General features: G+C 43.0%; 1 protein-coding gene across 3 annotated transcripts in view; it reads left to right on the top strand.

Moving 5' to 3' along the window:
* Positions 1 to 26,905, top strand: part of TOGARAM1 (TOG array regulator of axonemal microtubules 1) — a 51,774-nt gene that overhangs the window by 10,979 nt on the left and 13,890 nt on the right. For all 3 annotated transcript variants that reach the window (XM_075843940.1, XM_075843938.1, XM_075843939.1), the window contains exons 3-16: positions 2,397 to 2,523; positions 6,587 to 6,831; positions 7,405 to 7,625; positions 12,723 to 12,817; positions 14,546 to 14,698; positions 15,086 to 15,181; positions 15,543 to 15,697; positions 15,807 to 15,948; positions 19,183 to 19,269; positions 20,693 to 20,828; positions 23,170 to 23,275; positions 23,373 to 23,608; positions 23,697 to 23,855; positions 24,817 to 24,943. In XM_075843940.1, the coding sequence (XP_075700055.1) occupies positions 2,397 to 2,523; positions 6,587 to 6,831; positions 7,405 to 7,625; positions 12,723 to 12,817; positions 14,546 to 14,698; positions 15,086 to 15,181; positions 15,543 to 15,697; positions 15,807 to 15,948; positions 19,183 to 19,269; positions 20,693 to 20,828; positions 23,170 to 23,275; positions 23,373 to 23,608; positions 23,697 to 23,855; positions 24,817 to 24,943 (2,085 nt within the window). The remainder of the gene's footprint in view (positions 1 to 2,396; positions 2,524 to 6,586; positions 6,832 to 7,404; positions 7,626 to 12,722; positions 12,818 to 14,545; positions 14,699 to 15,085; positions 15,182 to 15,542; positions 15,698 to 15,806; positions 15,949 to 19,182; positions 19,270 to 20,692; positions 20,829 to 23,169; positions 23,276 to 23,372; positions 23,609 to 23,696; positions 23,856 to 24,816; positions 24,944 to 26,905) is intronic.

Here is a 26,905-nt window from a genome sequence, read left to right as displayed (position 1 = left end):
TTAACCCCGTACTCATTAACATTAAATACTCCGCTCTCATCTCACAGTCCTCCTTTACAAAAGTAAGATCCAGCCGCACATGTAGCTCTGATCGCCTCCCTTGAAGTCAGAACTTGTGTCCGCCTGCCTGTCACTATTATTTGTTAGTTGCACAAGTTAAATATTATATCTGCCAATAGCAGGGACTGCCTCCAGTGTTTCCATTGTCTGGCTCGCTGTATAAATACGGGAGGTGTGATGTTACCTGGAGACCGCCGATAAGAACTTGTGTTCCAGCCAAGCTTACACTTCAACATATACCAGCCCATAAGGACGGGACGTACAATTGTAATTACACCGTCCAACATTGCAGAGCAGCTTTTTACTACGTTGACGTCATTTACTTTAGGGAGTATACATTTAGCTGTCTGTGACCTTCTGGGGGCATTACTAAAGTCCTAGGAAATAATAATAAGTAAAGTGGGATTTGTCAAAACTTTAGGCCCTGTTCACACAGAGTTTTTTGCAGGCGGAAAAATCGGCAGATTTTCCCCTTCCAGCAGAACATTTGCCACGATTTTCACTGCGTTTTCCACCCGCGGCCATTTGAGTGCTGCGAGCAAAAACCGCCGTGAAAAACGCGGTCTCTGACTCCAATCTATGTCAATTGGAGGTCAGAGACGGAAACGCCTAAAGAAAGGGCATGTCGCTCCTGAAATCAATGGGAGGCGCTGTTTCCGAAACGCTTTCTCTGCCTCCCATTGAAGTCAATGGGAGGTCGGAGGCGGAAACGCCCGAAGATGGGGCATGTCGCTTCTTTTTCCCGCGAGGCAGTTTTACTGCTCGCGGGAAAAAGACGCCGACGCTTCCCATTGAAATCAATGGGAGGCATTTTCGGGCCGTTTTTGACGCGTCAAAAAACTCGTCAGAATACTCTCTGTGAACATAGCCTAAAAATTCAGTCTGGAATTTTGAGGCAGATTTTGACCTGCCTGTACGCTGTTTGCAGCCTTTTTCGAAAACGTTGAAAGGCTTTCTCTCCCTCCCATTGATGTCAATGGGAGGTCAGGTCAGAGACCGAGATGCCCGAAGATAGGACATGTCACTTCTATTTCCCCGCAAGTGTTTTTTTTCCGCTTGCGGGAAAAAAAGCGCCTCCGCCTCCCATTGAAAGCAATGAGAGGCGATTTCGGACGTTGTTTTGCAACGGTTTCCACAGAAAAAAACGCGACAAAAAACTCTGTGTGAGCAGGGCCTTAGTGAGGTATTGGTTGCCTCATCATGTGGAAGCCATGGCGAGCCAGGCTAATGTAGTATTAAGATGAATTTCCTTTTTTAATACAAGGACGGCTCAAGTCCACCAGTACGAGCGTTTCTCCATTCTGGCTCAAAAATGGGGCTCCTGAGCGAGGGACCCCGCTGTATAATGTCCATATGCCCTAATAGGGCTTCTAGACTGGGGTTGTCTTCATGAGACAAACCCTTTAAGTATTTATGGAATATGCTATAAATGCATGATAGATGCAGGTTACACCTCCTGGGACCCTCGCTTATCGGAAAAACTGGGGTACAGTGACCCCTGTTCCATTATTCTATGCTGTCACAGTGTTTGTTTGCGGTCAGTGGATGGAAACTTTTTACAATCAGAAGCTGAAAAGCATTAAAGGGTAACTAAACGTTTAACAAACTTCTGACATATAGTGACATGTCAGAAGTTTTGATCGGTGGGGTTTCGAGCACTGGGACCCCCACCAATCGCTAAAACGAAGCATCAGAAGCGCTCATGTGAGTGCGGAGCCCCTTAGTTTCTGTTTTCTGGAAATCAATGTAGCGGAGTACTGATTCAATATAAAGTCTATGAGCCCGTACTCTGATACATCGGCTTTCCGGAAAAAAGCCCAACAGACGCTGAGCGCCCGCACGAGCACTTCTGCCGCTTCGTTTTAGCGATTGGTGGGGGTCTCGGTGCTCGAAACCCCACCAATCCAAACTTGTGACGTCACTATGACGTGTCAGAAGTTGTTTGAACGTTTAGTTACAAACGCCTAAATATGTTCTCTACACGTCTGAAGATCTGGATGTGTCACTTGTTATACTTCCGGACAGTTATCGGTATTTGCTCAGTTGCCGGCCACCTTCTCCACCGTAGTGGACTGTGTGTAATCCTAATATTGTCTCCGGGTATATTCACACATGCGGCAGATTTGTTGCAGAAATTTCTGCGAGTGAAACGGGGTTGTTGCTGCAGCAGGTGCATGGATTTCTGCCATCTCCATTCAGATGTACAGGATAGTAGCAGAAATTTCTGCAATTATAGCCGCGTGTGAATATGTCCTTATTTCCTATTTCATTATATGTTCTTCAGAATGTTTATAAAATTGAGGATGTACTGATTGATCTTGTCATTCACCTTGCAGCCTCCTTCCACGTTTGATTTACATCACACACCCATTGTGAAGACCCCAACTGCTAAAACCAGAAATTCTGTCCACCAGGCAGCTGCGGAGTACAGTTTCCAGCCCGAGACCTTGCCCGCGTTCTCCGGTAATGAATTATTACTTGTTAAGTGTTCGTTCCGATTTTCCACGATCTATTCTTGATCTAGTTTAGCATTTTGTTTCCGGATCATCTAATATAGAGGTCCAAATTTTGACAGATTGTTGGTTATCTGTGATTTGCAAAACAATTTTATTTAGCTGAACCAGTCAAAATTTTTCCATTTTGGCCAACGATTATCACTAATCTATGGCCACCCCAAGCTCATTAAAGGGGTTGTCCAAGATTACAAAAACATGGCTGCTTTCTGTTTGGCATATTAGCTCCGCTCTTTTGAAGTGAATGCGGCTGATCTGCAATACCACACACAACCTATGGACCGGGTTGGCGCTGGTTTTTGTTTTTTTTTAAAAGAAAGCTGCCATGTTTTTCTTATCCTGGTCAACCGCTTTAACACAAAAACCTTGAAAGAGTCTAAGGTTGGGATCACATGTCGCAGTTCAAATGCGCTGTTGGCCTCCATTCACAGCCAAAAATGCAACTAAACCGCGATGTGAAATCCCAGCCTTAGACCAGGACTCCACAGTATTTGAACTCGTGCTAAAGTGCATTGTCATATCGCATGTAATGTTAACCAATGCGATCGCATGACATCCTATGTATATGTGTAAAGTCATGCGATAATCGAATAACTGACATTGAAGTCCCTCTCCCTAGTACCGACAAATGCAATCTCACATGAGATCACAGCGCAACACATTGTGGGCGACACTGGAGCCCTGACCTAAGGGTTTGTTCACACTTGCAGTTTTTGGCTTATGTATTTGTTAAAAAAGTAAGCAAAAAAAAACTGATCATAGTTTTGTTTTTTAGCTTAAACTGAATCCTAAGTGCATCAGTCTTCCTCAGTTCCGCCATGTCCTTATCAACACATGAAAACCCAATGCGAGTATCCGGTATTGATGTGCTAATGAGCAGGGTTAATGAGCCAGTCAGACCCACATAAGGACACTATTGTGTAGAAACCGCGTGGATCCGTCAACAGCAGTTTGTTGACGGTTTCCTGGTAGGAGATTTAAAGAGGATCTGTCAGCTCTCCTGACGTCTGTTTTGCTAAGTACTTGTATTCCCCGTGAAATAACAATTCTGGAGCATCTGCTCTTAGAACTCTGCGTTGGGCCGTTCCTCTGTTATTCCTCCTAGAAATGTATGAATAAATTGACAACTGGGTATTCTCATTCTTCTCAGAGGGTCGTGTCCCTACATGGTCTCACGCTGTCAGCACTGATTGGACATGGTCAGTCTATAGCGGCACACCGTGTTGATAAGCTGTCAATTTATTCATACATTTCCAGGAGGAATAACCTAGGAGCGGAACAACATAGAGTATTAAGGAAACTTGCTCCAGAATTGCTATTTACTAAAACAGAAGTGTCAGGCCCCATGCACACGACAGCAAAAAATGTCCGTTTTTGCGGACCGCAACTGCGGTCCGCAAAAACGGAGCCATTCACTTTCATTGAACACTGACACCTTTTCGTAGCACTACGGAAGGGTGTCCGTGCCGTGGAAATGTTCCGGGAATTATGGAACATGTCCGTTCTTTCGCATTTTGCGGGCCGTGCTCCCATACTTTGTATGGGAGCACGGCCCGAAAATGCGGCTGTCAGTCAGCGGCCGGCCGTGCCCGCAATCGCGGGCCGTGATTGCGGGCACGGTCGTGTGCATGGGGCCTCAGGAGAGGTGACAGCTCCTCTTTAAAAAGTGAGAAAAATGCAAAAAAATTATAAAATGTGTAAAAAAAATAAATAAATAAATAAAAATAGGCAGGTTAAACAAAATGCGTATGTTTTTCTTCAGCGCAAAGTTATACAAAAGAGATTATAGAGAACAGAGCAACCTGAAAACAACCGCATCCAGGGCCCCGACATAGTATTATTGAGCAGACGAAAACTTGGCTCCCACCTCACACAGCGGGTGAATAATCCTCAGCAGCCTGGGGGGTTTCCACAGCAGATTCCTGCTAGCGGTGATGAATGAGCTGTCAGCTACGTGCGCTGCCGTTCTGGAACGCCACGTCCCGGTGACACTTCCTCGCCTTAATTATAGAGATCAAAAAGAATTTCTATGTGGCTGCAGGTCTGTAATGAAAGGGTTACTGCGGCTGAAAATGTAAACCACCGGGTTGTCACTTCTCCATGTCTACAGGGATGATTCATCTTCAGCGGTCACTTTCTGTCTATTGGGTGCACATAGTCTCCACTGTACAATATATGCATCAAACTTGTCCAGCGCAAAATTATGGACTACTCAAATATAAGAGGAACAGACGCTCGATTTTTATTTTTGGGGATTTTTTTTAAACTAATATATTAACAGTATTAAAAATATGCAAATAACATGTTAAAAACATATCTATCAATCAATTATTCACAGTCTCTGGGGTTACAGGATCCAAATTTCGTTAGCCGCCTGGCTGTAGGAACTTGCTCTACCCCGTATACCCTGCTTATTCAGTGTCTTTGCAAAGGTGTGCTCTGCTGTGGTGCATTGTGGGAGATTAGCAATGTACCATAGTCTGATGTAATCGTTCACGATACACCACAGTTTCATGATTGACCCACTAGTGCTAGGCATTTTACACAGGCCAATGATCGGGCTAACGAGCGCCCATGTGAACGGTCGTTTCCGATCATTGCCCTGTGTAAACAGGGCAACGATCAGCTGATTAGCCAGCAAACGCTCGATCATCGGGTGATCGTGTCGTTTATGCACCACAAAATATCATCGTTGTCGGCAGCACATCTCCCTCTGTAAACAGGGAGATGTGCTGCTGACATGGTAGAAATGTATGAGGACCAGCGATCATATGTTACTGACCATATTTCCTTGTGAAATCCATAAACGAGCACCGATCAACCAGCTGTCTCGTTGATCGAGCTAGTTTTTTTTATAGCCTGTATTGGCCGGTGTAAAAGGAGCCTTGGTCTACAGCCGGCCATACACACAAGATCATGGTTGGCCCCAAACAAGCTGTACAAACGATCTCACCAGCAACAGGAGACTAAACTTGTCGATCAGGGCAATCCGTCTTTAAAAGCTAACTCCCTGAGGCTCGGACAAAGTAGCAAATGGTCAACCGAATTTGACCGATCATGCCGTACACATGTATGTGTAAATTTTCCAACCTGGCCGATCACAATTTCGGCCGGCAGAAGTCAACCGTCGACCATCACAAACTGTTCATTCACCTGTCACCTACCCCGATTTTAAGTTTTCCAATGGTGGTTGGCCGAAATCCCCCAAATCATCGTTTCAGCTGACTTTCGTCTTGTATGGGAAGCTTAAGGGGTCTATTCAGACATGGCGGTTGAGACGTTGCGGTGAAAAAACGCACCAAATCGCAGTAACGCATGCAGTGTTTCTAAGCGGTTTTCACTGCACCTCAACTGCAATGTCTGAATGGACCCCGAGGTTCACCCCCAATATATATATATATATATATATATATATATATATATATATATATATATATATATATAATTTTTTTCCTTTACTGTATGCATCTGCATGGAATATCATAATATACTACGACATTCTATACAATGAAATAGAAGCTATGCCAATGCATACTTGCTCAGTGTATTCCTAAAGGGCAGTCTTTCGGCGTACTTGGGGTGAATGGGGCCCTATGGGTATATTCGGCATATTCACTGGGATCACATCACATACGCCAAATATAGTCCACAACCCTCTGCTTGTACCGGTCTCTAAGGCCTTGTTCACACAGTTCGGATTTTGCATGTATTTTTTTAAGCCAAAACCACGAATGGAACCTAGACCGAATATATAAATGAAGGACTACGTGTTTCCCCTCCTGGATCTAATTCTGGTTTTGGCTTAAAATGTATGCAAAATCTGATCTGTGTGAACAAGGCCTTATAGTGACGTTACTGCGACGGACTTTTCACGCTGTCCTGCTGACATGCCGTGTCGTTTGTACGGAGGACACACCTTCACGCAAGAATCAACCGATTCAATTGTTTTTCATTATAACATTATAATGTATATTTTTTACTTCATCGGTTCTCTGTATATTGGTAATCCACAGGTAAGGAGGCTTCTATTCCACTGAAGGCATCAGTTGTCAGACTCCCATCAGGGCGAAAAGACCTCAATAAATCCAAACCTGTTCCCCCGATCACAAAAGGGACAAAATCCTTGCCAGAAATCAGTTCAATGACTGGCAGCTACGTCTGGAGTAACGCCAAACCCCTTGACAAGAGCGGTGAAGAGGAGAGTCTCGTGCTTGACCTCTTGGATTTAAGCACAAGAGATGAAGACGATCGTGATGAGGTTTGTGTTAAATAACCGGAGGCTCTGAGAATGTAACTCTCATCCAGCAATGGGAATTATCGACTTCAAAGGGATTCTAATGTCTTCAGGCACCACAGCCTTTTAAAGAGATTCAAACATTATAGAGGGGGGAAGGGGCGCGCGCGCTGGAGTTTCACATATTTGGTGGAGCTTTATAGAAATTGCACTAATTTTATTGGTGCCATTTGCGTGTCTCGCTTGTTGCCCTGCTGGGATCCCCCGTGATCAGTGGGAGAACATTGCAGCAAGTGTTCATTTCATCGGCAGCGCCACCACAGGCGATTTGAAGCATTGCACGGTTCTTATTAAAACCAATAGGCTGTCCATGTAATACACAGACATGTCGGGTCCTCCAGAGCAAGAGACGCTCTTTGTTGCTGCTCGCGCTAATTGATTGAGGTCCCAAACTAGGGACCCTTTCCTCCCCCGTCTATTTACTCAGATTTCCATAATAGGGTATTTAAAAATGTGTACGCTAAACCAGACAACCCCTTTTAATATAGTTTTGCCATTTTTTTAATTTCTTTTTTAACATTTGTTCTTAAAATGCAGATGGAAAGCTCCCTTAGAAATGTGCGCAACAGTGCCGCTAAGAAAAGGGCCAAGATGAGCGGCAGCCTGTCTGACCTGGAGAGCCCGGACTCCATGAAAATAGATCTGAATCTGGATTCTCCTTCTTCTTCACCAATTAGTGGATGTTATAGTGAGAGCGGGGTCTACAGCCGGGAGTCCCAGCGTTCACCTCTGTCACCCACCCCGCAACTAAAGAAAATGTGAGTACTGTCCAAAATTAAGGCATTTATACTTCTCCTCGACATTCTACTTCTAGCAAATATGATCTTCCTTGGTTCCTATACCTATTTGATTTTCTACGCCTATAAAATTCTAATTCTCCTGCATTAATGGGCTGTCAAGATGATGTCGTCTTCTTAGTGTTGCAGTGACGTTGCAATTGTCACTGCATTGTTATTCTGGTACTTTACTTATTACAGCAGGTCGATTTGAGCGGGTTGCCGTTAGAATGAAATCTTATGTGATGTTTACTATGCAATAACAAAACATTAGAGGGGCAAGAAAACAAAAATGGTTAAGGGGGTATGGGTAAAATCTGAAGTTTGCCTGTAACCTGTCAAATAGAGGTTTTAAAAGCTATGTAAAGGCACTTCTTTTCTTTTTTTTTTTTCTTTTTAATAAAACTACATATACGAGGATTTTAAGCAACTATTTAATTGTTTTTATTTAAAAAAAATTGTTTTACTTTTTGAGACACAGCTTCTATGTATCCTGAATCTCAAAAAGTAAAACCGTCAGATCTGACGGGACCCAGCAGCCACTCTGCTCTACAAGGGAATACCAACGTTTATGATCTCTGTACTGTGACATCACTGTGTGCATTATCACTGTATTAAGATGCTGTGTTTATTATCTCTATACTATGACATCACGTTGGTCTTTGTCCATTAACTGTTACATTACATCACGGTTTGTGTTATCCTTGTGGTGGAATATTATTGTGTGCATATCGCAGGTTCTGTGACATCACTGTAACAAATATTCCTGGGCAGTGACATCACTGGACCCCGTTTATCAAAACTAACAGGATAACTGGTTTGAAAACTGTCCACATAGCAACCAATCAGAGCTCAGTTTTCATTTTGGTTTGCTATGGGCAACAAGGACAGTTTTCCGGTCTGACGGTTTTGATAAATGAGGCCCACTGTGTGCATTTCCAGGGGCATCTGTTTAGGAGGAGGCCAAATTATTCAGACTTCTAAATTGCATGTAATTTTGGAGGGTCTTGTTACACATTTTGCATTGGGGCCCAGGAACTTCAAATTATGCCTCAGATTGTACTTCTATAGCTGTTTTTTTATTTTATTGCAAATGGTATTTGTGGGGTGTTTGGTATAACAGTCATGCGTTGCCTGTGAGGCAATGGGGCATTTTGAATGCCCATTCACTCAGTGGTAGTGCCCTATGTGTTTTGGCATCTCGGCCTAATTTTTATTTCCGCATGCTCTACGCCTATAAAATTCTAATACTCCTGCATTAATGGGCTGTCAAGGTGCCAGATTATAGGAATTGTATGTAGGGCATTCTGTAGGCCTCATTCTATCAATATTAGTTAGGTAAGTAATGAATTTCGGTTCTACATTCGTAAAATGCGTCTTTATCAATATTTATTTATCTATCTTCTTGGTTTTAGCCGTCGTTACATTAATTGTTCGTTATAATGATGGGGTCCGGGAGCGGCGCTCTGTATAATGGGAATAACTGGGATTTGGTTGACTTATCTAGTCCGTTATAAAGTAATGGCATTTATTCTTCTACTTCCGTTCCGGCCGCGGTTAGATCATGTGACCCACTCTGACTCTGAATCATACAGCGTTTTAGATGGGAGTCTCATAGGCTTGCATAGAGAGAGACTGACCCCTGGTTCACGCAGGAGACGCTATAGTGCAGGTCACGTGATCGAACGGCGGCCTGGAACCAAGCCGCTAACTTTCTAATCAAGTTCACCTAATGAAGTTTACAAACTGAGGGGGAGGGGATTTCCCTGGAGATTCTAAAGTCCCTGGTTAGAGCATTAGGTCCTCATTAATAAAGACTGTCTAACAGAAACACTGGCCTTGTTGCCCATAGTAACCAATCACAGTGCAGCTTTCATTCTAGCAGAGCAATTAAGAAATGCTTGGTGCCCATAGCAACCAATCACAGTGCAGTTTTCATTCTCCCAGAGCTGTTTAATAAATGAAAGCTCTGCTTTCATTGGTTACTAAGGGGAACAAGGCCGTTGTTTGTGTTAGACGGCCCCATTTTATTTCCTCATGCTAAACTGATGTGAGGGGTTTTATCATCCTGAAGCCCCACATTTGGCACATTTACGAACATTGGCATATAAATCACAGGACATTTTAAACTACGTCCCAGGACCACTCGAACAATCAAGAACCGCCAAGTGACACCCCTTTGAGGTAAATTAGCATAAACAATCCCACCGAAATCAAGACAACTAGCGACTATACATTTAGCCCCATGTATTTTTTTTTTCCATTGACTGTTAGGCCTTATTCACACGAACGTGTCCGTTTTGCACGTGTAAAAAATGCAGCGTTTTTCCTGCGTTCCGTGTGACATCAGTGTATCGTGTGTGTCTGCATTTTTCCTCCGTATGTCATCAGTATGTCACGCGTTTCACGTCCGCAAAATAAACTGAAGGAGGTGTTATTCTTTTTCAAAATCATTTCTTTAGCAACTGTTGCGTGAAAAACGCATGGTACACGGATGTCCGTCCGTGTGCTGTCCGTGATTTTCACGCACCCATTGACTTCAATGTGTGCGTGATGCGCAAAAAACGCACAAGTATAGGACATGCAGTGAGTTTCACGCTGCGTGAAAAACACGGAATGTCTGAATGGCCCCATTGACTTGCAGAGGTCCGTGTGACGTGCGTTATTTTCACGCGCGTAATACGGACGTGAAATACGCTCGTGTGAATTAGGCCTAACACAGTCCCAGCCCTCTGGTAACATCTAAGTGCAAAAGCAGGACCCACCTGCAATGAGAAAATATTGGGGATAGGGATCTGCAGTCTAAATGGGTGTCTGGATTGTAAAGCATTTCCCATAAAATCTACTCTGGCATAAAATTTCTCTCTACTCTCATCCAATAATCCAGAAAATCTGATAATCTGACCCTCGCTTCCAGCACAGAACTGCAATATAATGTGAAATGTCACACAAGACTGAGCAGAAAAGTTCCAGACACTGCGATAGTAGCGGTTTTTATATTGAGCTTTCTCTCTGCGGTTTCACTACCTTTTTACAAGTAAAATTCCGGTAATCCTGCATCCTCCGGAGCATTGAGGTGCCAGATTATTGCATATCCCAGACTACTGGACGGTCTGGTAGGATGTAATAATGAACAAATAGAGGATTGGTGTAAAATGTATTTTAGTTAAGTTTCAGTCCGCTTACAGGGACCCCCATTAAAGTGTCCCTCCAATTACGACCTCTCCCCCGATCTTGCTATGGCTACTCTACGACATCTGAAGAGTATCATGCACAGGTCCTAATAATGAGAATGAATACGGTTCCTGCGGCAACTGTACCACCCAGCGTGCGGTAGTGTCTCTCCATGCCCGATGTCAGATCGGCAGGAGGTTGTAAGTGGAAAGACACCTTCACTATTACAGTCCTCCTATGAGGCGGAGATCGTAATCACCTTGACACCAACATCCCAATGCCCAAAGGTCTATAGTGGTTAGAGGATGTGCTATCCAGACAACCCCTGCCCATGTGCCCTATTAGGCACATTATTTATAGAGGGGGTCCCCCAATTGGGACCCCCCTCCCTCTGGTTCAGAACAGGGAGCCGCTCTGGCAGACTCGGTGCTTCCTGGCATTCATGGCCGCCGCTGTAGGGGGAATTTATATAGCTGGCATTTTCTTCCCCCATCGATAACCGCTGAAAACAATTTCTGAGGGTAAAACCAGCCAGGCCACCCCTGTATGAGTACTGAATGGATATGTCAAACTCCTATATGTTACATATGTCCTATATATACTACACCACAATCATCTGATGATAGAGAATATCTGATATTTCAGCACGTTAAGACCCGTTGTTACCAGATTAAAGGAATTGAAGTTTATTTTTTTATTAGATTATAAAATGCCATATTTTATTATCCAGTCATTTTTGGAACCCGAATGTGGAGTTTCTTGGGACGTCACACTTTTATTTATATGGTCCCAGTTTTTATTTTGTTTTTTTATTTTATACTTCTGAAACTAATTCGTAGCCGTGCTGATATATCCCATGTTATCAGGACTTCTCTGTCCTTGGTTTGGTTTCACTGACATTTTAACATAACCAAAAAGTGTTATCGCCGCACATGTACAATATTAGGAGTTAAACAGTAACCAGGACTGGCGGACTAATGTTTAAAGGAATGTGGTATGACTGCAAGAAACCGGTTGACCCATGGAAGGCTAAACCCCACACATTGCCCGCTCACTAAGAGAACATAAACCCCTTCTGTGAGGTATATGTGTCCTCTGAAGAGTGCAGCACCAACACAGGGGAAATGAAGCATTACACCGTGCCCATTGTCCTCAGTCAGAGAAATTGAACACTTTCTGCTGGGTTCCTCCACAAATGACAGCTGATCACTGGGGGTCCCAGCAGCAGAACACCCTGTCATCAACTTTCTAACAATACAGTATCCTAAGCGGATCGTCATGTACGATCAGAACCTTAATGATTTCCGCTATGGCCAACTTGAAGTTTACCCATTATAGAATGCTATGGCATATCGCTAGGATATGCCATCACTTCCATATGGGTGGGTGTCCAATGCCAGGACAGTGAGATTCTCAAAATGAAGGGGCGCAGGGAACTAAAACACAAACCGATTCACTTGACTGGAGATGTTTCAGTTCCCTGCACAGTGGTTACCTGGGAGTGCCGCTGTGCAGGAGAAATGCCGAAGGGCCATTTGTCACCGTTTCTGGGATCGGCAGGTATCTCCGGGGTGGGGATACCCGTTTAGATTAGTCAGGAAGTCTATATGTTAGGCAGGCTACGCTACACTATTCATCCGATCAGAACAACGCATGCTTTATGATCTTCAAGTTGAGTCACCCCCAAACAACGGTGGATTATCTTACAATTCGGCCACTGTTTGGAGCGTGATACAGTTGGGACGATGTCTAGAATTCTGCTTCATATTAAACCAAACTGTTTTGCTCCATGATACAAAAATAAATGTTTTGACCACAAAATATATATTTTTCTTGTATTGCTGGGTTATTTATATTGATCCTTCTTTCACGAACGACAAACATGTTCTCTCTCTGCAATTACAGGTCTGATGTGACTTTGGTTTCTAAATTACGCCCCGCAAGAGTCCTGTCTGCACGGAACAAGGATGCTGTGAAAAAGCCGGACTGTCTTCCCCAAGGTGCGCTTGCCAAATGTTGTATTCGTAGTATACTTTCTAACGTTCTCATAATTTAAGACCAAGAAATAACCAATGACCGAGAATAGAGCTGGAGCAGAGCTGAACACTATACAGGGGGCATGTACCACAGTCCAGGCTAAACAGCCCCTCAAGCCAATGAAAGTTGGCTCTGTTCTGAATCGAGCCTCTATGGATGTCTCTCCCGTAGAACCTCTTTTGTGCCCTATTGATCTTGAGAAGTATCCCTTATACAAGCTATTGGGTAATATCTAATATACCTGAAGATTAAAAACACCGTACTCCCTAGAGACATGGCAAGTACCCCCTAGAGTACATCTACCACAAGTTCAGAACCTAGGACCGAGAGTACATGCGTAGATAGTATAGATATGACTGGCATGTATCTCTATTCTTTGAAGCGGATTTGTCATCAGGCTATGCTGCCTTATATAAGAGCAGCATAGTATGGAGACAGGCGTGCTCTTCTATTCGCCAAAATGGCACAAAAATATTAATGGAAACATCCAACGGCACAGTATTTTTTTATTTTGTGCCGCTTTGGCTAATCGTAGAGCAGACCTGTTTCCATACTATGCCGCTCTTATATAGGGCAGCATATTCTGATGATCGATCCGCTTTAAAGGGGTGTTCCGTTTTTTTTTTGTTTTTTTTTTAATCCCTGTAAAACTATGAATTTAGATCAATACTTCACTCAATGCTATTCCAGTTTGACCAATGTAGCACGTGGATACGTATGGATTTCAGGCCGTGTGATGGTTCAGGTCATGAGGTCGTTATGCTTCCATTTTAGCGCCGCCTATATTTGTGAAGTTGACATGTGAAATTTCAGAAGTAGTACTTTTGGGTGTTTAAAAACCAGAAAAACCATTCACTGTTCCTTTGCCTTGCCTTTTTCCGATCGACTGGGCCGTGAAAAACGGTCACGAGTGTCGGCCGGGTTTCCCGGCATGACCATAGTACAGGTGAACGGGACTCCTGGCATCATAGACATTTTATGATGCTAGAAGCCGCTGCCTCCCCACCGAACTGCTGTTCTGAACAAAATGATACAGTACGGAACAGCATTTCCATGGGAAGTCAGAGACTCCTAGCATCATAAAATGTCTATGATGCCAGGAGTCCTGTTCACCTGTACCGTGGTTGAGCCGGGAAATGTGGCCGACAATCGGACCGTTTTTCACGGCCCGAACTCGGTCGTGTACAACAGCAGTAAATTCACCTCCGAAGAAGGTGATAAAGTAGAAATGGTCTGATCGCAGGTCAGATGATCTTTTACTTATGTGTTTTATAGAACCCGTATCCACAGGCTACGTTTGTCATATAGATATAGTGGCATCTGGGTGAGACTGTGTATATACCAATAGCTTTGTAAAGCCGCGGAGAGGAGATTTATAGCACATAACTCGCATCCCGTTCCTGTTTTGTTACCGCCTGTGTAAATCTTCACTCTATAGCACCTTGGCTCTCAATGAGCTGCATCTTTGTAGCCGACAGAACAAATACAGTAAAGTGCAGGAATAATGAGCCGCGTGACGAGAAGAATGTGATCGAGAGAACTGGTCCTGTCAGATTCTCTTAATCCTCCGCCACGTTCTTCTACTCAACCTGAAAATGTTAGGAATTTTAAGTTAGTAGATATTCATCTTCACTTACCTTATTTATTTCCGGTCTTTGTTATTCCCTGCCCCCCACTTTTTGACCATAAAGGAACCCATGTCAATGATAAACCAGTAACTGTGATTGGTCAGCGGATGAATTATAGGAACGGAACTGCAGATGAGAATCTTTTGAAGGAGATCGTCACTGCTTATACAAGACCTGCTCCAAAGGACCTGCCAAGAGCATCAAAACCTATGAAAGGTGAGGAGTTGTTGTTTTTTTTGTATTTACAAACTCAGTGTTGTAGCTTTAAGATATGTGGATTTTGTGGGTGCTCCAGGGCCCTGATGCCTAAGGGGCCAAAATTCCCTTCTGTCAATGGGACAACCGCAATATACAGTACAGGGTATGTGATTGTTGGGGGGAGGGAAGATACGTGGACTCCATGAGCAATGCCCATGCATACCATCCCCCTTCCTGAACACACTTACCATATTCATTTTTGGCTTCTGTCTTCATAAACACTCAGAAGAATGGTTGTAATACTTGGCTGCGACCCCACCAATTTATATTCATAGTATATGTCCCTGAAATATCCCCGACTCTGCAAATAATTTGTATACTTGTTTTTTTTTTTAATATGTGTAGGAATCACCACATCCGCCTCTAATTTCCAGCAACATAACAATGATCATGACATGACCAGCCACTTGTCGGAGGATTCTGTGGCAGTCATTGGAAAAGGTGAGTAGACCAGGAAAGTGGTTTCCAGGTGGCTATGGTCCCAATATTACTAGATTATTTTTTTTTTTGTCCGCTTTGGACAATCCCTAGTTGTTAGAAGGGTCCCTTGAACATAAGCAAATTACAAAGAGTCCCACTGCTGGGATCACCAGCGATCAACTGTAATCTATAGGGAAACCCGGCAGTAAGTGTTCAATTTCCCTGCAGCGCCACCACAGGGGAAATTAAGCATTACACAGTTCTTCCACCATCATGTTGCTTGTTCTTTGCTACGGTCCCCCCTCTCTTCTGTGCACAACGTTGCAATGCATCTCGGTAGAATTGTCTGGACGATAATAATTCTTCGTTACTGTCTTTTAAGGGGTCTTTGAAACTCTGCCCCCTGCCCTCCAGTCGTACAGTCAGTCTTCCTTCACTACTACAGAGGATTCCAGTCCAGTAAAGCAGAATTATCAGCCGCCCACAGGAGTCTATGGCAGAGCAGTTCAGCAGAACAATTCTACCCCTGAGAATGATGTAAGATATTTCTTCTTTATTTTGCTGTCACATTTATTTTTTTATTCCATTAAGTTATTTTCAAAACTTAATTCCTGTCCCAAATTGATGTATATTATATATTGTACAGGGCAAAGTCACCATGTCCAAATCGGCCCGGGACAAGATGAGGCAGAAGCAAGAGCATAGCCTGAATGATCTGATAGATGTCAAGGATCCAGGCAGAAGAGAGAGACTGTCCCAGACTGACCCAGGCCCGGTGGCCAGAGAAAGTTAGTTGATTTTGCCTGCTTGTATTGCTTGGTAAACTTAACGGAAAGGTGTCATCCATTTTTTTTAAAAATTATTTAAATGTTTTATTTCATGAATTAATTTTTTCATTATTATTTATTATTATTATTATTATATATATATATATTTAAAAAAAAAAAATTTCGCCACGTAAAATGCGCCAAAAAATGTATCAAATACACGACGTGTGAACCGGTCAACTGAAAAGTCATTCCCTCTTAACTTGCATCATTGTAAGGCTGGGTTCACACGACCTATTTTCAGACGTAAACGAGGCGTATTATGCCTCGTTTTACGTCTGAAAATACGTCTCCAGTACGTCGGCAAACATCTGCCCATTCATTTGAATGGGTTTGCCGACGTACTGTGCAGACGACCTGTAATTTACGCGTCGTCGTTTGACAGCTGTCAAACAACGACGCGTAAATGGACTGCCTCGGCAAAGAAGTGCAGGGCACTTCTTTGCCACGTAATTTGAGCTGTTCTTCATTGAACTCAATGAAGCACAGCTCAAGATTTACGAGCGTCTCAGACGCCTCGCATAATACGAGGAGGAGCATTTACGTGTGAAACGAGGCAGCTGTTTTCTCTTGAAAACTGTCTGTCTTTTCACACGTAAATGACAGCTAGCGTGTGAACATACCCTTAGCCTTTTGGTGTGTCCTAGAGCAGCTGCCATTTCTAAAATCTCTCCCAAAATGGAGCTGGACACTGCTTAGCAATTTGAAGACACCTTTTCCTGGCCTGTAGCCAAAATAGGCAAGGCGGTGAGTCTCCCTCCCACATTTACAGCAGCTGTGAGTCAGGTTGCTTTACCTGATTCACCTTTCTGTAATTCTGGGAAGTGTTCCCTCTTGTGGCCAACATAGGAAAACATGTCAAATTATTTAATTTGTAATACTTTCCAGCTTGTGGAAGAAAAAAAATACACCCAAAAAACAGTACAAAAATATAATAAAAAAAAAAAAAAGAAATGCTGAATTCGCGACACATTCCCTTTTTAAAGGGGTTTTCCTCTTTGGACAATACCCAATTGTGATCTGCTTATTTTCAAGGGATTCATCTAACAAAGTTTCCCCGTGCTGAGGCACCCAGAGATCCGCTGTAATCTGTGGAGAAATCTGGCAACAAGGGCATGTTTTCATGGCGCTCCAAAAAAAATAGTCTCAAATACGCTTGTTTTTCTTGTGAAGCTCTTTTTTAAATGTGTTTTTTTGATGCGTTTTGTGCACGTTTTTTGGTGCGTAATTAGGACTCCCATTAACTATGGGAACATTTGGCGTGTTTTTGACGTAAAAAAATTTTATTTTTTTTACGCCTTTTTTTTTTTTACATTTTTTACGCAATGTAATTTTTACATTGTGGAATAAAAAACAAAAAAATAAACACGTATGTCCTAACTTCGTGCATTCCCATTTGATATGTATGGGAAGCTTAATCGGTTTTGTTTTTACACCTATTTCGGCGCATCAAATACACGCCTAGTGAACAGGGCCTTAGTGTTCAATCTCCCTGCAGCAACACCACAGGTGATATTAGGCATTACACCATGCCCAATCATATCAATAAGTTGTCTGTGTAATGCAGGACAGGACAAGTCCTCCAGAGCGAGAACAGACGACAAGGTATCACAGCACCAGATCTGAAAAATAATATGGATGCACGCCTCAACAGAACCTGATCCAATGTCCCTTGGTGTAATCCAGAAGATGAGAGACGAGGCAGCACATGCAAAATGTGAAGGAAATTTTATTCACCCAAATTTGCAACGTTTCAGTCTAGCAGGACCGCGTGCTTGAGAAAGGTCTTCTGGATTACTCCAGAGCGAGAGACGCTCTTTATATGCGATCTCCACTCTGGCCAAGAGATGACGATCCTGAATAGAGGAGCCCCCCTCCCTCTATTAACTCTGATTTCCCTAATAGGGTGTATGAATAAATATGAATACCCCTTTAAAAGGAGTATTCCGGTTTCCACAAATAAGTCGTCCTTCACACAGTGCATGTATTTCTTAAGCCAACACCAGAATTGGATCCAGGAGAGGAAACCCTTTAATGCCTTCCTTTTATATATTATGTTTTGGGTTCCGTTTCTGGTTTGGGCTTAAAAAATACAAGCGAAATCTGCATCAAATCCTCACCATGTGAACAAGGCCTTTAAGGTTATTCATTGTGTAATGGATTTGTATATATGTTTATCCTTTCTGGATCAAAGATATATAAATCATGCACTTTCCTCTCAGGCCCTGCACCAGGTATACCACAGTGTGTCCGTTTTTCTAGGGGTATTCCTTTAAAGATTAGATTGCGGGCTGATTGTGGGGAAGGAGAGAATTATTATAGGAGCCAGTGATCAACTGTTATTACTGAGAACTTCAGCTTATAAAGAGAAGCGGATCTGTCACTAGTTTAGTAATGGCCAATCTCCTCGCTAATCTAATAGGCGCGGTCACACTGATAATACTAGGGAAAATTGTGTCCTAAAAAGTTTAGTGTATTAAAAGTTATCAGCTTTTTTTCTAAATATGTAAATGAGCCTTTATTAGACAAGTGGGAGGTAACACCAGGGATTCTCCTGAGGCGGAGCCTCCTCCCAGCCCCTGACGCTGTCCTATCAACATGAAGCTGCTTCACACAGTGTGAGAGACTGAGACTTGAGGGAAGGGGCACTTTAAACAGCCATATCTCCGGCTGTGGGCCACCTAGAACAGCGGCTCTGGTGGCGTATGAAAGAGGAGATTCTAATCTTTCATAGGACATCGCAGTTCTAGCTGTGACACAACCAGAGAGAGATCACCAGTTGAATAAACAGTCGGGAATGGAAGCGGTATACTATATGATCACGCTGTGTTGCTGGGCAGCGAAGGGGAGAAGCTGGATGCTGATTGGACGTCGTCAGACAGAAAACATTACGCCGCCCAGAGTGAAAAGAGAATTGCCTCCTATATGGCATTAGAGCCACATTAGCATATTTAGAAAAATGCTCAACTTTTAATATAATTATTTAAAAAAACAACAAATCCCACTGTAGTTATCAGCCGCAAAGCGACTATTCAATTATTTAGAAGATAGGGAATTAATAAACTGGTGACAAATCCTCTTTAACTCAACCTGCCCTAGTAGGGAATTTAGAGGGGGCAGACAAGCCCTTTATTAGGAGTGCAAGAAGTTTTAACTTTTATAGAAGTTTTCACTTGTGTTCTGTGAATGTTTTAGCTTGGAGACCACGGTCAGACGGCCTAGAGAACATCGACATCAGTCCCCCAGCCTTAAAAAGAACTTCCAGCTTGAAGAAATCCTCAGGTAACCATTCTTGCAAAGATGCTTGCAGACGGTAGGCCATGATGCATTTTATTTCTAACCGACTGGTGCCTTGTGGGGGAGGGAAGGGACAACCACTTTATGCACTTTTTTTTTTTTTCTTACGTAAAACTGTTTGCCTATCAAATAAATTAAAATATAAATAAATAAAACCGACAATATTATTCCGTCAGAAATGTTTGGCACTGGTGGCTTTTCACATGTTTGTTTTATAAGGATTTCAGCATCTTGATTAAAGAAGTTGTGCCAGATTAGAGAAAGGGGTCTGTTTCTTTTTCCCTCACAATCGGGGCCATTTTTGTCCATGAGCCGTATCTGGTATTGCAGCTCGGCCCCGTTCAAGTGAATGGGACTAAGCTGTGGTACCAGACACAGCCCGTGGAAAAAGAGTGGCGCTGTTTCTAAACAGAAACCCCTTTGATGTGATGTTTTTTTAAAAACCATGGCCCCAGAAGTTGGCAATCTCATGATAAATATTGATTATCCAGCTTTAGAAATGTATCCCCTAAAGAGCAGAGAATACAGCGGCCAATTATCGGCCAAACAAGCGTTCACAGAACCGAATCGTTTACGCAGCAAGAAATATGGTCATTGTCGGCAGCAGCAGCACATCTTCCAGTGTAAACAGGGAGACGCGCTGCCGACATGATAGAAATGTATGGAGACGAGCGATCAGAGTAAGGAGCGCTCGTCCCCATACTAGCTCCTTGTGAATGCAACAAACTAGCGACTATCAACGAGCTGTCTCATTGATCGGCGGTCGTTTATATGGCCCATGTTGGGCTGTGTAAGAGGCCCCTATATCTCTGAAGCCTGTCAACCGGCTACAAAATGTTTTACCTCTATGGTCCTATAGACAGACTATAGGCTATAAAAAGCGGTCTATAGTTATAGTGATCGCCATAAACCATCAGAGTATCCAGATCCCATTGGCTGCCCTGTTTCCTAGCGTATTCAGCAATTTGGGAAAGAGATCTTTAAACTGGGGTAACCTTTTAAAGAGGACTTGTCAGCTCTCCTGACGTGCCAATTTTAGTAAATACTTGCCTTCCCTGTAATTTAACAATTCTTCAGTTATTCCTCCTGGAAACTTGAGTAAATTGTTTGTCACCCTACACACTCTGACATCGTCCACTCAGTACTGTCTGAGTCACACTATGTAGGGACGCAAGCCTTTGATAAGGGGAATGTTATCACCCGGTTGTCTGTTTATTTATACATTTACAGGAGGAATAACAGAGGAATGGCATAACAAAGAGTGCTAAGAAAAGATGTTTCAGAATTGTTATTTCATGGGGAATACAAGTGTTTACTAATCTAGACCTGTCAGAAGAGGTGACAGCATATAGCATGTAGCTGTCGCTAGTAGTTCTGACACTGACATGGTTAACATGTATTTCTGCAGCACAACGGAGTCCTTACAGAGATCGATCTTCTGTCAGTCGCAGCTCCGATATCATTGACCCATCGGTGCCCAGACAACTTTCCAGACCAGACTTGTCCATCATGGAAGTGTTTAAACTGTTGCCTGATGATGACTGGTAAGAGGATAAGTGAGAACTAATGAAACGTGTTTTAGTTCGGCTTATAATATTTAAAGGGGGTGTCTGGTTTCAGAAGATAAACATTATTTTGTTGTATAATTAAAGGGGTTTTCCAGGGACACAATTTTCGGGGGCGGGCACTGAGGAACTTCATGAACACGAAGAAAATGGTGCCGGCATTGAGGCGTAAGCAAAGAATTGACAAGACGGGAATTGAGTAGGCTGTGGACCAATAGGATCCCTCAAACCCGGGACTTTTGATGTATACCCAGGTTTGAGGCATCCTATTGGTCCACAGCCTCCTCAATGCCCGCGCCGTTCATTCTCTGCTTATGCTTCAATGCCAGACCTGTGTCGATACTCAGTGAGGTATCGACACAGGTCTGTCAGCATAATAACACGAAGGAAAAAAAGACTAGGATGAAAAGCAGAACTTCCGGCGGGCCAGAGGTAGGGGGAATAGGAACAAATCCGTTCCAATTTTTGACAGAATGTATATTAGGAAGTTGAATTAATTTTGACATAGAGTATTAGTACAAAAATTGTGTATCCCTGTAAAACCCCTTTTAAGTCATAAAATTTTCCAGTATACTTTCTGTAATAATTCCTCAGTTTTCAAGATCTCTGCTTGAGGTTATCCAGTAGGAACATTCATTGATTACTTCCAGTGGATACAATTCTGTCCATGGTCATGTGATGGACACAGGTGCACGGCTCGTTACATGGTCATGTGATGGATACACAGGAGCTTGGATCATTCGAAGACACCGCTCTAATACACATACTGTAACTGTAACAAGCCCTGCACCTGTGTGTCCATCACATGACCATGGACAGAATTGTAGCCACTGTAAGTAAACAATGAATGTTCCTACTGAATAACCTCAAGCAGAGATCTCAAACTGAGGAATTATTACAGAAAGTATACTGGAAAATTGTGTAACTTTTAATTATACAACAAATAACATTAAAAGGGTTGTCTGGGCACACGGGGCGGTTTTTCATACTGATGAACTATCCACAGTATATCATCGTGGGGATCCGACACCCGTTCCCTGCACCGATCAGCGCCTCCGGGCACCAGATGTCCGTGCCGGAAGCAGATGTCTCTGGTCACAGTATCGCAGCCTTGCTGCAACTCTGCTCCTATTCAAGTGAATAGGAGCAGAGCTGCACCGCTGAACACTGCATAACATCCGGGGCCCAGAGGCAGCCAGAACAGCTGATCGGTGCAGGGTCCAAGCGTCGGACCCCCACCGATCATATGACTGAAAAACCTCCCCGTGCCTGGACAAACCCTTTTTTTAAAAAAAAATCAATCCAATGTTTATTAACAATGGACAAACCCTTTTAATTAAATTATTTCAAATTCTGTCTTGACTTATTCAGTCACTGTGATTCCTGCTCCAGACATTTGTAAAACATGATCGGAGCCTCATTATGGGGAGGAGCTGGGCTTTATTTTTATATTCCCTTCCTCGTTAAAGGCTATGTACACCTTTTTGACAGGGATTTTTTATTTATTTTTTAAACAAAAAATTCAATCAGTGTGTTTGGTGCAACTTTCTAATTTTTTATTAAAAATAATTTTTACTTTTTGAGATACAGCTGCTTTATATTCTGTATACAGAGCAGCTGTATCGTTCGCTAAGACCTTAATCCGTAAGTCCCGTGCACCGGAGGGGTTCAGTGTCAGCGGGTCCTACGTGTCTCTGACTCGCAGGATCCACTTGTAATCTATCACATCTAAGTTATGAAATTGGATGCGATGGATAACTGGTGGATCGACATGCAGGACCCGCTGACACTGAACCCAGCGATTCCACGGACCTAACTGGAACAGGATTTAGCAAACGATACAGCTGCTCTGTATACAGAAGAGCTGTCTCTCCAAAAAGTAAAAATACATTTTTAATAAAAACTAATTATAAAGTTGCACCACTCACACTGATTAACCTTTTTATTAAAAAAAATCCCTTTCAAAAGTGTACATAGCCTTTAACTCCTTAATGACCGCCCACCGTCTTTTGGCGTCGTCGTAGCGGAAGAAGAACATAGATCGTGAGCTGTAGTTTTACAACACCTGGAGTGCCAAAAAGTTGCTGACCCCTGTATTTAATCATGGTTTAGTTAAAAATATTTGCACCACCGTCCCGCCTGCACTGGACCCATGGGTTAAAATCTGACTGGAACGATGTCTGTATGTTCTCCGTCATAGCCATAGTTTCCTCTTGGTACTACGGTTTCCTCCCACTATCTTTGAACAACTGTTAAGACAATTTCTAACCATGATGATCCATCGCGAACACGTTCTTAGACTGTGACTTGACATTTACAGGGAGAGGAAGATCGAGGGCTTGAATTTGGTGCGATCACTTACCGTCTTCCATTCTGATCTTGTTCTTGAAAAACTCCATGACCTTAAGATTGCGGTAACACTAGAGGTGAGATGTATATATATGTATTATTGAGCTGTAGTATAACCCTATTGGTTACTCATCTCTTTCCTATCTGTACCTTACATTTTGATTCCATCGTTAGGTAAAGAACTTGCGCTCCACGGTTTCCCGGGCCGCTATCGCCTGTTTAGGGGACATGTTTACACATCTGAAGAAGAACATGGATCATGAGCTGGACAATAGCGTCCGCGTACTTCTACACAAGGCCGGAGAATCAAACATCTTCATGCGAGAGGATGTGGACAAGGCATTGGGTGCGATGGTCCAGCATGTCACGCCGGTCAGAGCTCTTGCCGCCCTCATAAATGGAGGACTTAGGTAATGACACTTCACTAAAATGTTCACTTCAATATCTTTTAGATAAATGTAATTATTGTTTTCATGAAAATTTATTTTTAATCTGTAGCCACTTGAACACTCTGGTCAAAAAATGTACAGCACAACACATGTCTGATCTAGTGGAGAGAATGGGACCGGGTCGGATTCTGTCTGGAATAAAGGATATGACCGATAGGGCTCTGCCTGCTATTGCGAGGTTCGCTCAGGATGGCTCACAGGAGACGAGGTGAGTAGTCGCCTGCATTTCAGTGAATTTATAATAATTTTATTATACAGCTCGTAAGGTTACCCACACACGTAGTGGATTTGTTGTGGAATTTTGCTGTGGATTTGACCTTTTCTACATTGAGAAATGGTAAAAAAAAATTCACAGTGAACATCCAGAATAAAATAAGAATGCTGCAGATTTGAAAATTCCGCAGCATTGTCTGATTTTCCACACCGCAAATATTCAGTGCGTGTGGATGAAAATGTTTAACTCTCGTCCAGTCGCCGCAATTCCGAACAGAAAATCTGCAACAAATCCGCTCTCTTCCTGCTGTGTGTGGGCTCTTGCTAGTTTTGATGGTAACGCACATCCGAGGTCTTCCCACTTCTGCACGCAGCCACAGTGAGAGAAAAAAAACTGCACCCGCAAACCTCCCCCAATCTATTTACTATGATAGTCAGACTGAATTGTGGGGGACTTAGGCAGTTTCTGAACATTTAGGGTACGTTCACACATGGCGGATTTGTTGCAGAAATTTCTGCAACTGTCCTATACATCTGATGGAAAAAGCCATGCACATGCTGCGGTAGCAACCCCATTCAGGTGTATGGAACGGATTTTCAGTCCCAGAAAACCGGTGTATTAGCAATATGCCTGTATTAGTACCAAATCTGGACTCGCTGGGGCACATTTACTGATACAACAGGGTAACTACAATATAAAAAGTCTGTTTCCTGTGACCGATCCTCTTTAATACCCATGATGGATGGGGCGAATGGTCCGTTTCTTGTTGGTAGAAGTGTAAGAAAGGTGAATGATTCACATGTGGTCGCCAGGCCCCTGGATATGTGATTTTGTATATTGTGTTGGCCGTCATCACTTAAACTGCTTATAGCCGAGCAGATTTGTTATTCTAAGTCCCCCACTAAAGACTTGTGCTAAAACATGTATTAATATGTACAACCTTTTTTCTCTGCAGGTTCTTTGGCCGAAAGATGTTGCATTATCTAATGTCTCATCCAGACTTTGACAAGATGCTGGAAAAATATATCCCAGCCAAGGATTTGCCTTACATAAGAGACTTAATAAAGCAAATTCAAGCCAAGGTAAGGCAAAGGATCTTCACTCCTACATCATTCATTTAAAAGAAACACTCCAGGCAAAACTGATGGAAGCAATGAGGCTCACTTTTTTTTTTCCCTTATACACGGGCCAATTATCAGGCAAATGAGTATTCCTGCGAACGCTCATTCCCGATTATCGCCCTTTGTAAACAGGGCAGCGATCAGCCAATGAACGAGAAAACGCTCGGCTGATCGTATCGTTTATGCTGCAAGAAATATCATCATTGTCGGCAGCACATCTCCCTGTGTAAACCGAGAGATGAGCTGCCAACCTGAGAGAAATGTATGGGGACGAGCGAGCGGAATAACAAATGCTCATCCCCATACCTAGCGCCTTGTGAAAAGAGCTCATTGAAGTCAATGCAAATCTTGTGTGCGAACAGCCCGTGTATGACACTCCGCGGCCTGCCCGTGCCGTAATCCCGGACCATGCACACTGCTACGGTTGTGTGCATGAGGTCTTAGGGGCAGATAAAGTAATTGAAAGGACACTAAAGTGCGCGTCCCTGTGTCATACGCTACTCCCTCAGGCCCTGCACTTGGCGTAATACAGCGTATTCGCTGTTCTCTGAGTGTTTTCTTAAACCTGCATTCCCCTTTTGAATAAGAGGATGATAAGAAGGGAGCTGCTGGGAATTTTAAATGAGTTGTCCATGAGTTAATAAACATGGCTGCTATCTTCCATAAAAAGCGCCACACCACAGGTTGTGGTATTGCAGTTTAGTTCCATTTGAAGTGAATGGGGCTGAGCTGCAATACCACATCTAACCTGTACACAGCCGTGGCACTGCTTTTGGAAGAGATTGCAGACGTTTTTCTGTTATCTTGGACAACCCAATTTAATGTCCTCGTGACCTCTGCAGCCTTCAGTCTGTACCATTCTGATAAGAACAACAATAAAATATCATCGGCTGCACTGGTCTGTTTGCAGCAGTTATGATCTTAGAATTTGTGGACAGCCTTCCTACAGGCTCTGTTCACATCATAGCAATAAGTCGGAAGTATATGTTGGGTGTATTCCCTGACATACGTCGCCCATTGGTCGCTTTAAAAGGAAAAAAAAAAATGAACCCCAAAAAAAATTATCGCACACCGTATTCCTTCACATAACGCGATATCCTAAACATGAGTTCAGATGTTTGTTCTATGTATAACATTTATTTTTTAACTTTTTGTTCAATGTCTATAAAGCGTTTAATTAAAATTAACTATTTGGAGAACAATAAAAGACAAAGGAACGTAGATAAAACAATTTATTTATACAGCGCTTACAAATATTCTTACAGTTGGTATATAGTGAAGTATTACATCCCACACCTCAGCGGCAGAAGCTCCGATATTCTAGAAATGAAAATTAGTATATGATCACCCGAGGGGATAGGGAGGAGAAATCTACTTTCACACAGATGGTTTTATACAAAGTACTTCATGCAGAATCAAAGCCGTTCAGTCACTGAGTAATTCACTTTAATGTAAACCTTGGGCCTCATTTACGGTAAATTTCCATAGACGGGATACGCTGCCGATTTTCCAAAGCGGAAAATCTGCATCTGAATCTACAGGTGAATCCGTCACAGAAATACGCAGCAAATAGTGGCTGCGGAAATCATTGCATTTGACTGTAGCGAACGTTGTGCACCTGCGGATTTCTAGCGGTTTCTACATCGCTTCCACTGAATGAACGCTGTACAAACCGCAACTCGACTTGCGTATTTTACTGCAGAATTTATGCTCCCCATTCAAGTCTACAGCCAAAACACGCAGCATAAAATTGACATGCTGCGGATTTGAAAGTCGCACCGCGGGACGCTTTCTGCATTTTTTTTTTCCCGCAACGTGTGGCTGAGATTTGCGGACATCTCACCCACTTTGCTGCTACTGTAAATACTGCAGGATTTCTGCACAGAATTCCACAGTTTTATCCCGCCTGTGGTAAACACGCTT

The sequence above is a fragment of the Rhinoderma darwinii genome, chromosome 12 (genome assembly GCF_050947455.1).
Source record: "Rhinoderma darwinii isolate aRhiDar2 chromosome 12, aRhiDar2.hap1, whole genome shotgun sequence".
Taxonomy (NCBI): Eukaryota; Metazoa; Chordata; class Amphibia; order Anura; family Rhinodermatidae; genus Rhinoderma; species Rhinoderma darwinii.
This window is presented reverse-complemented; position numbering and strand designations above follow the sequence as displayed.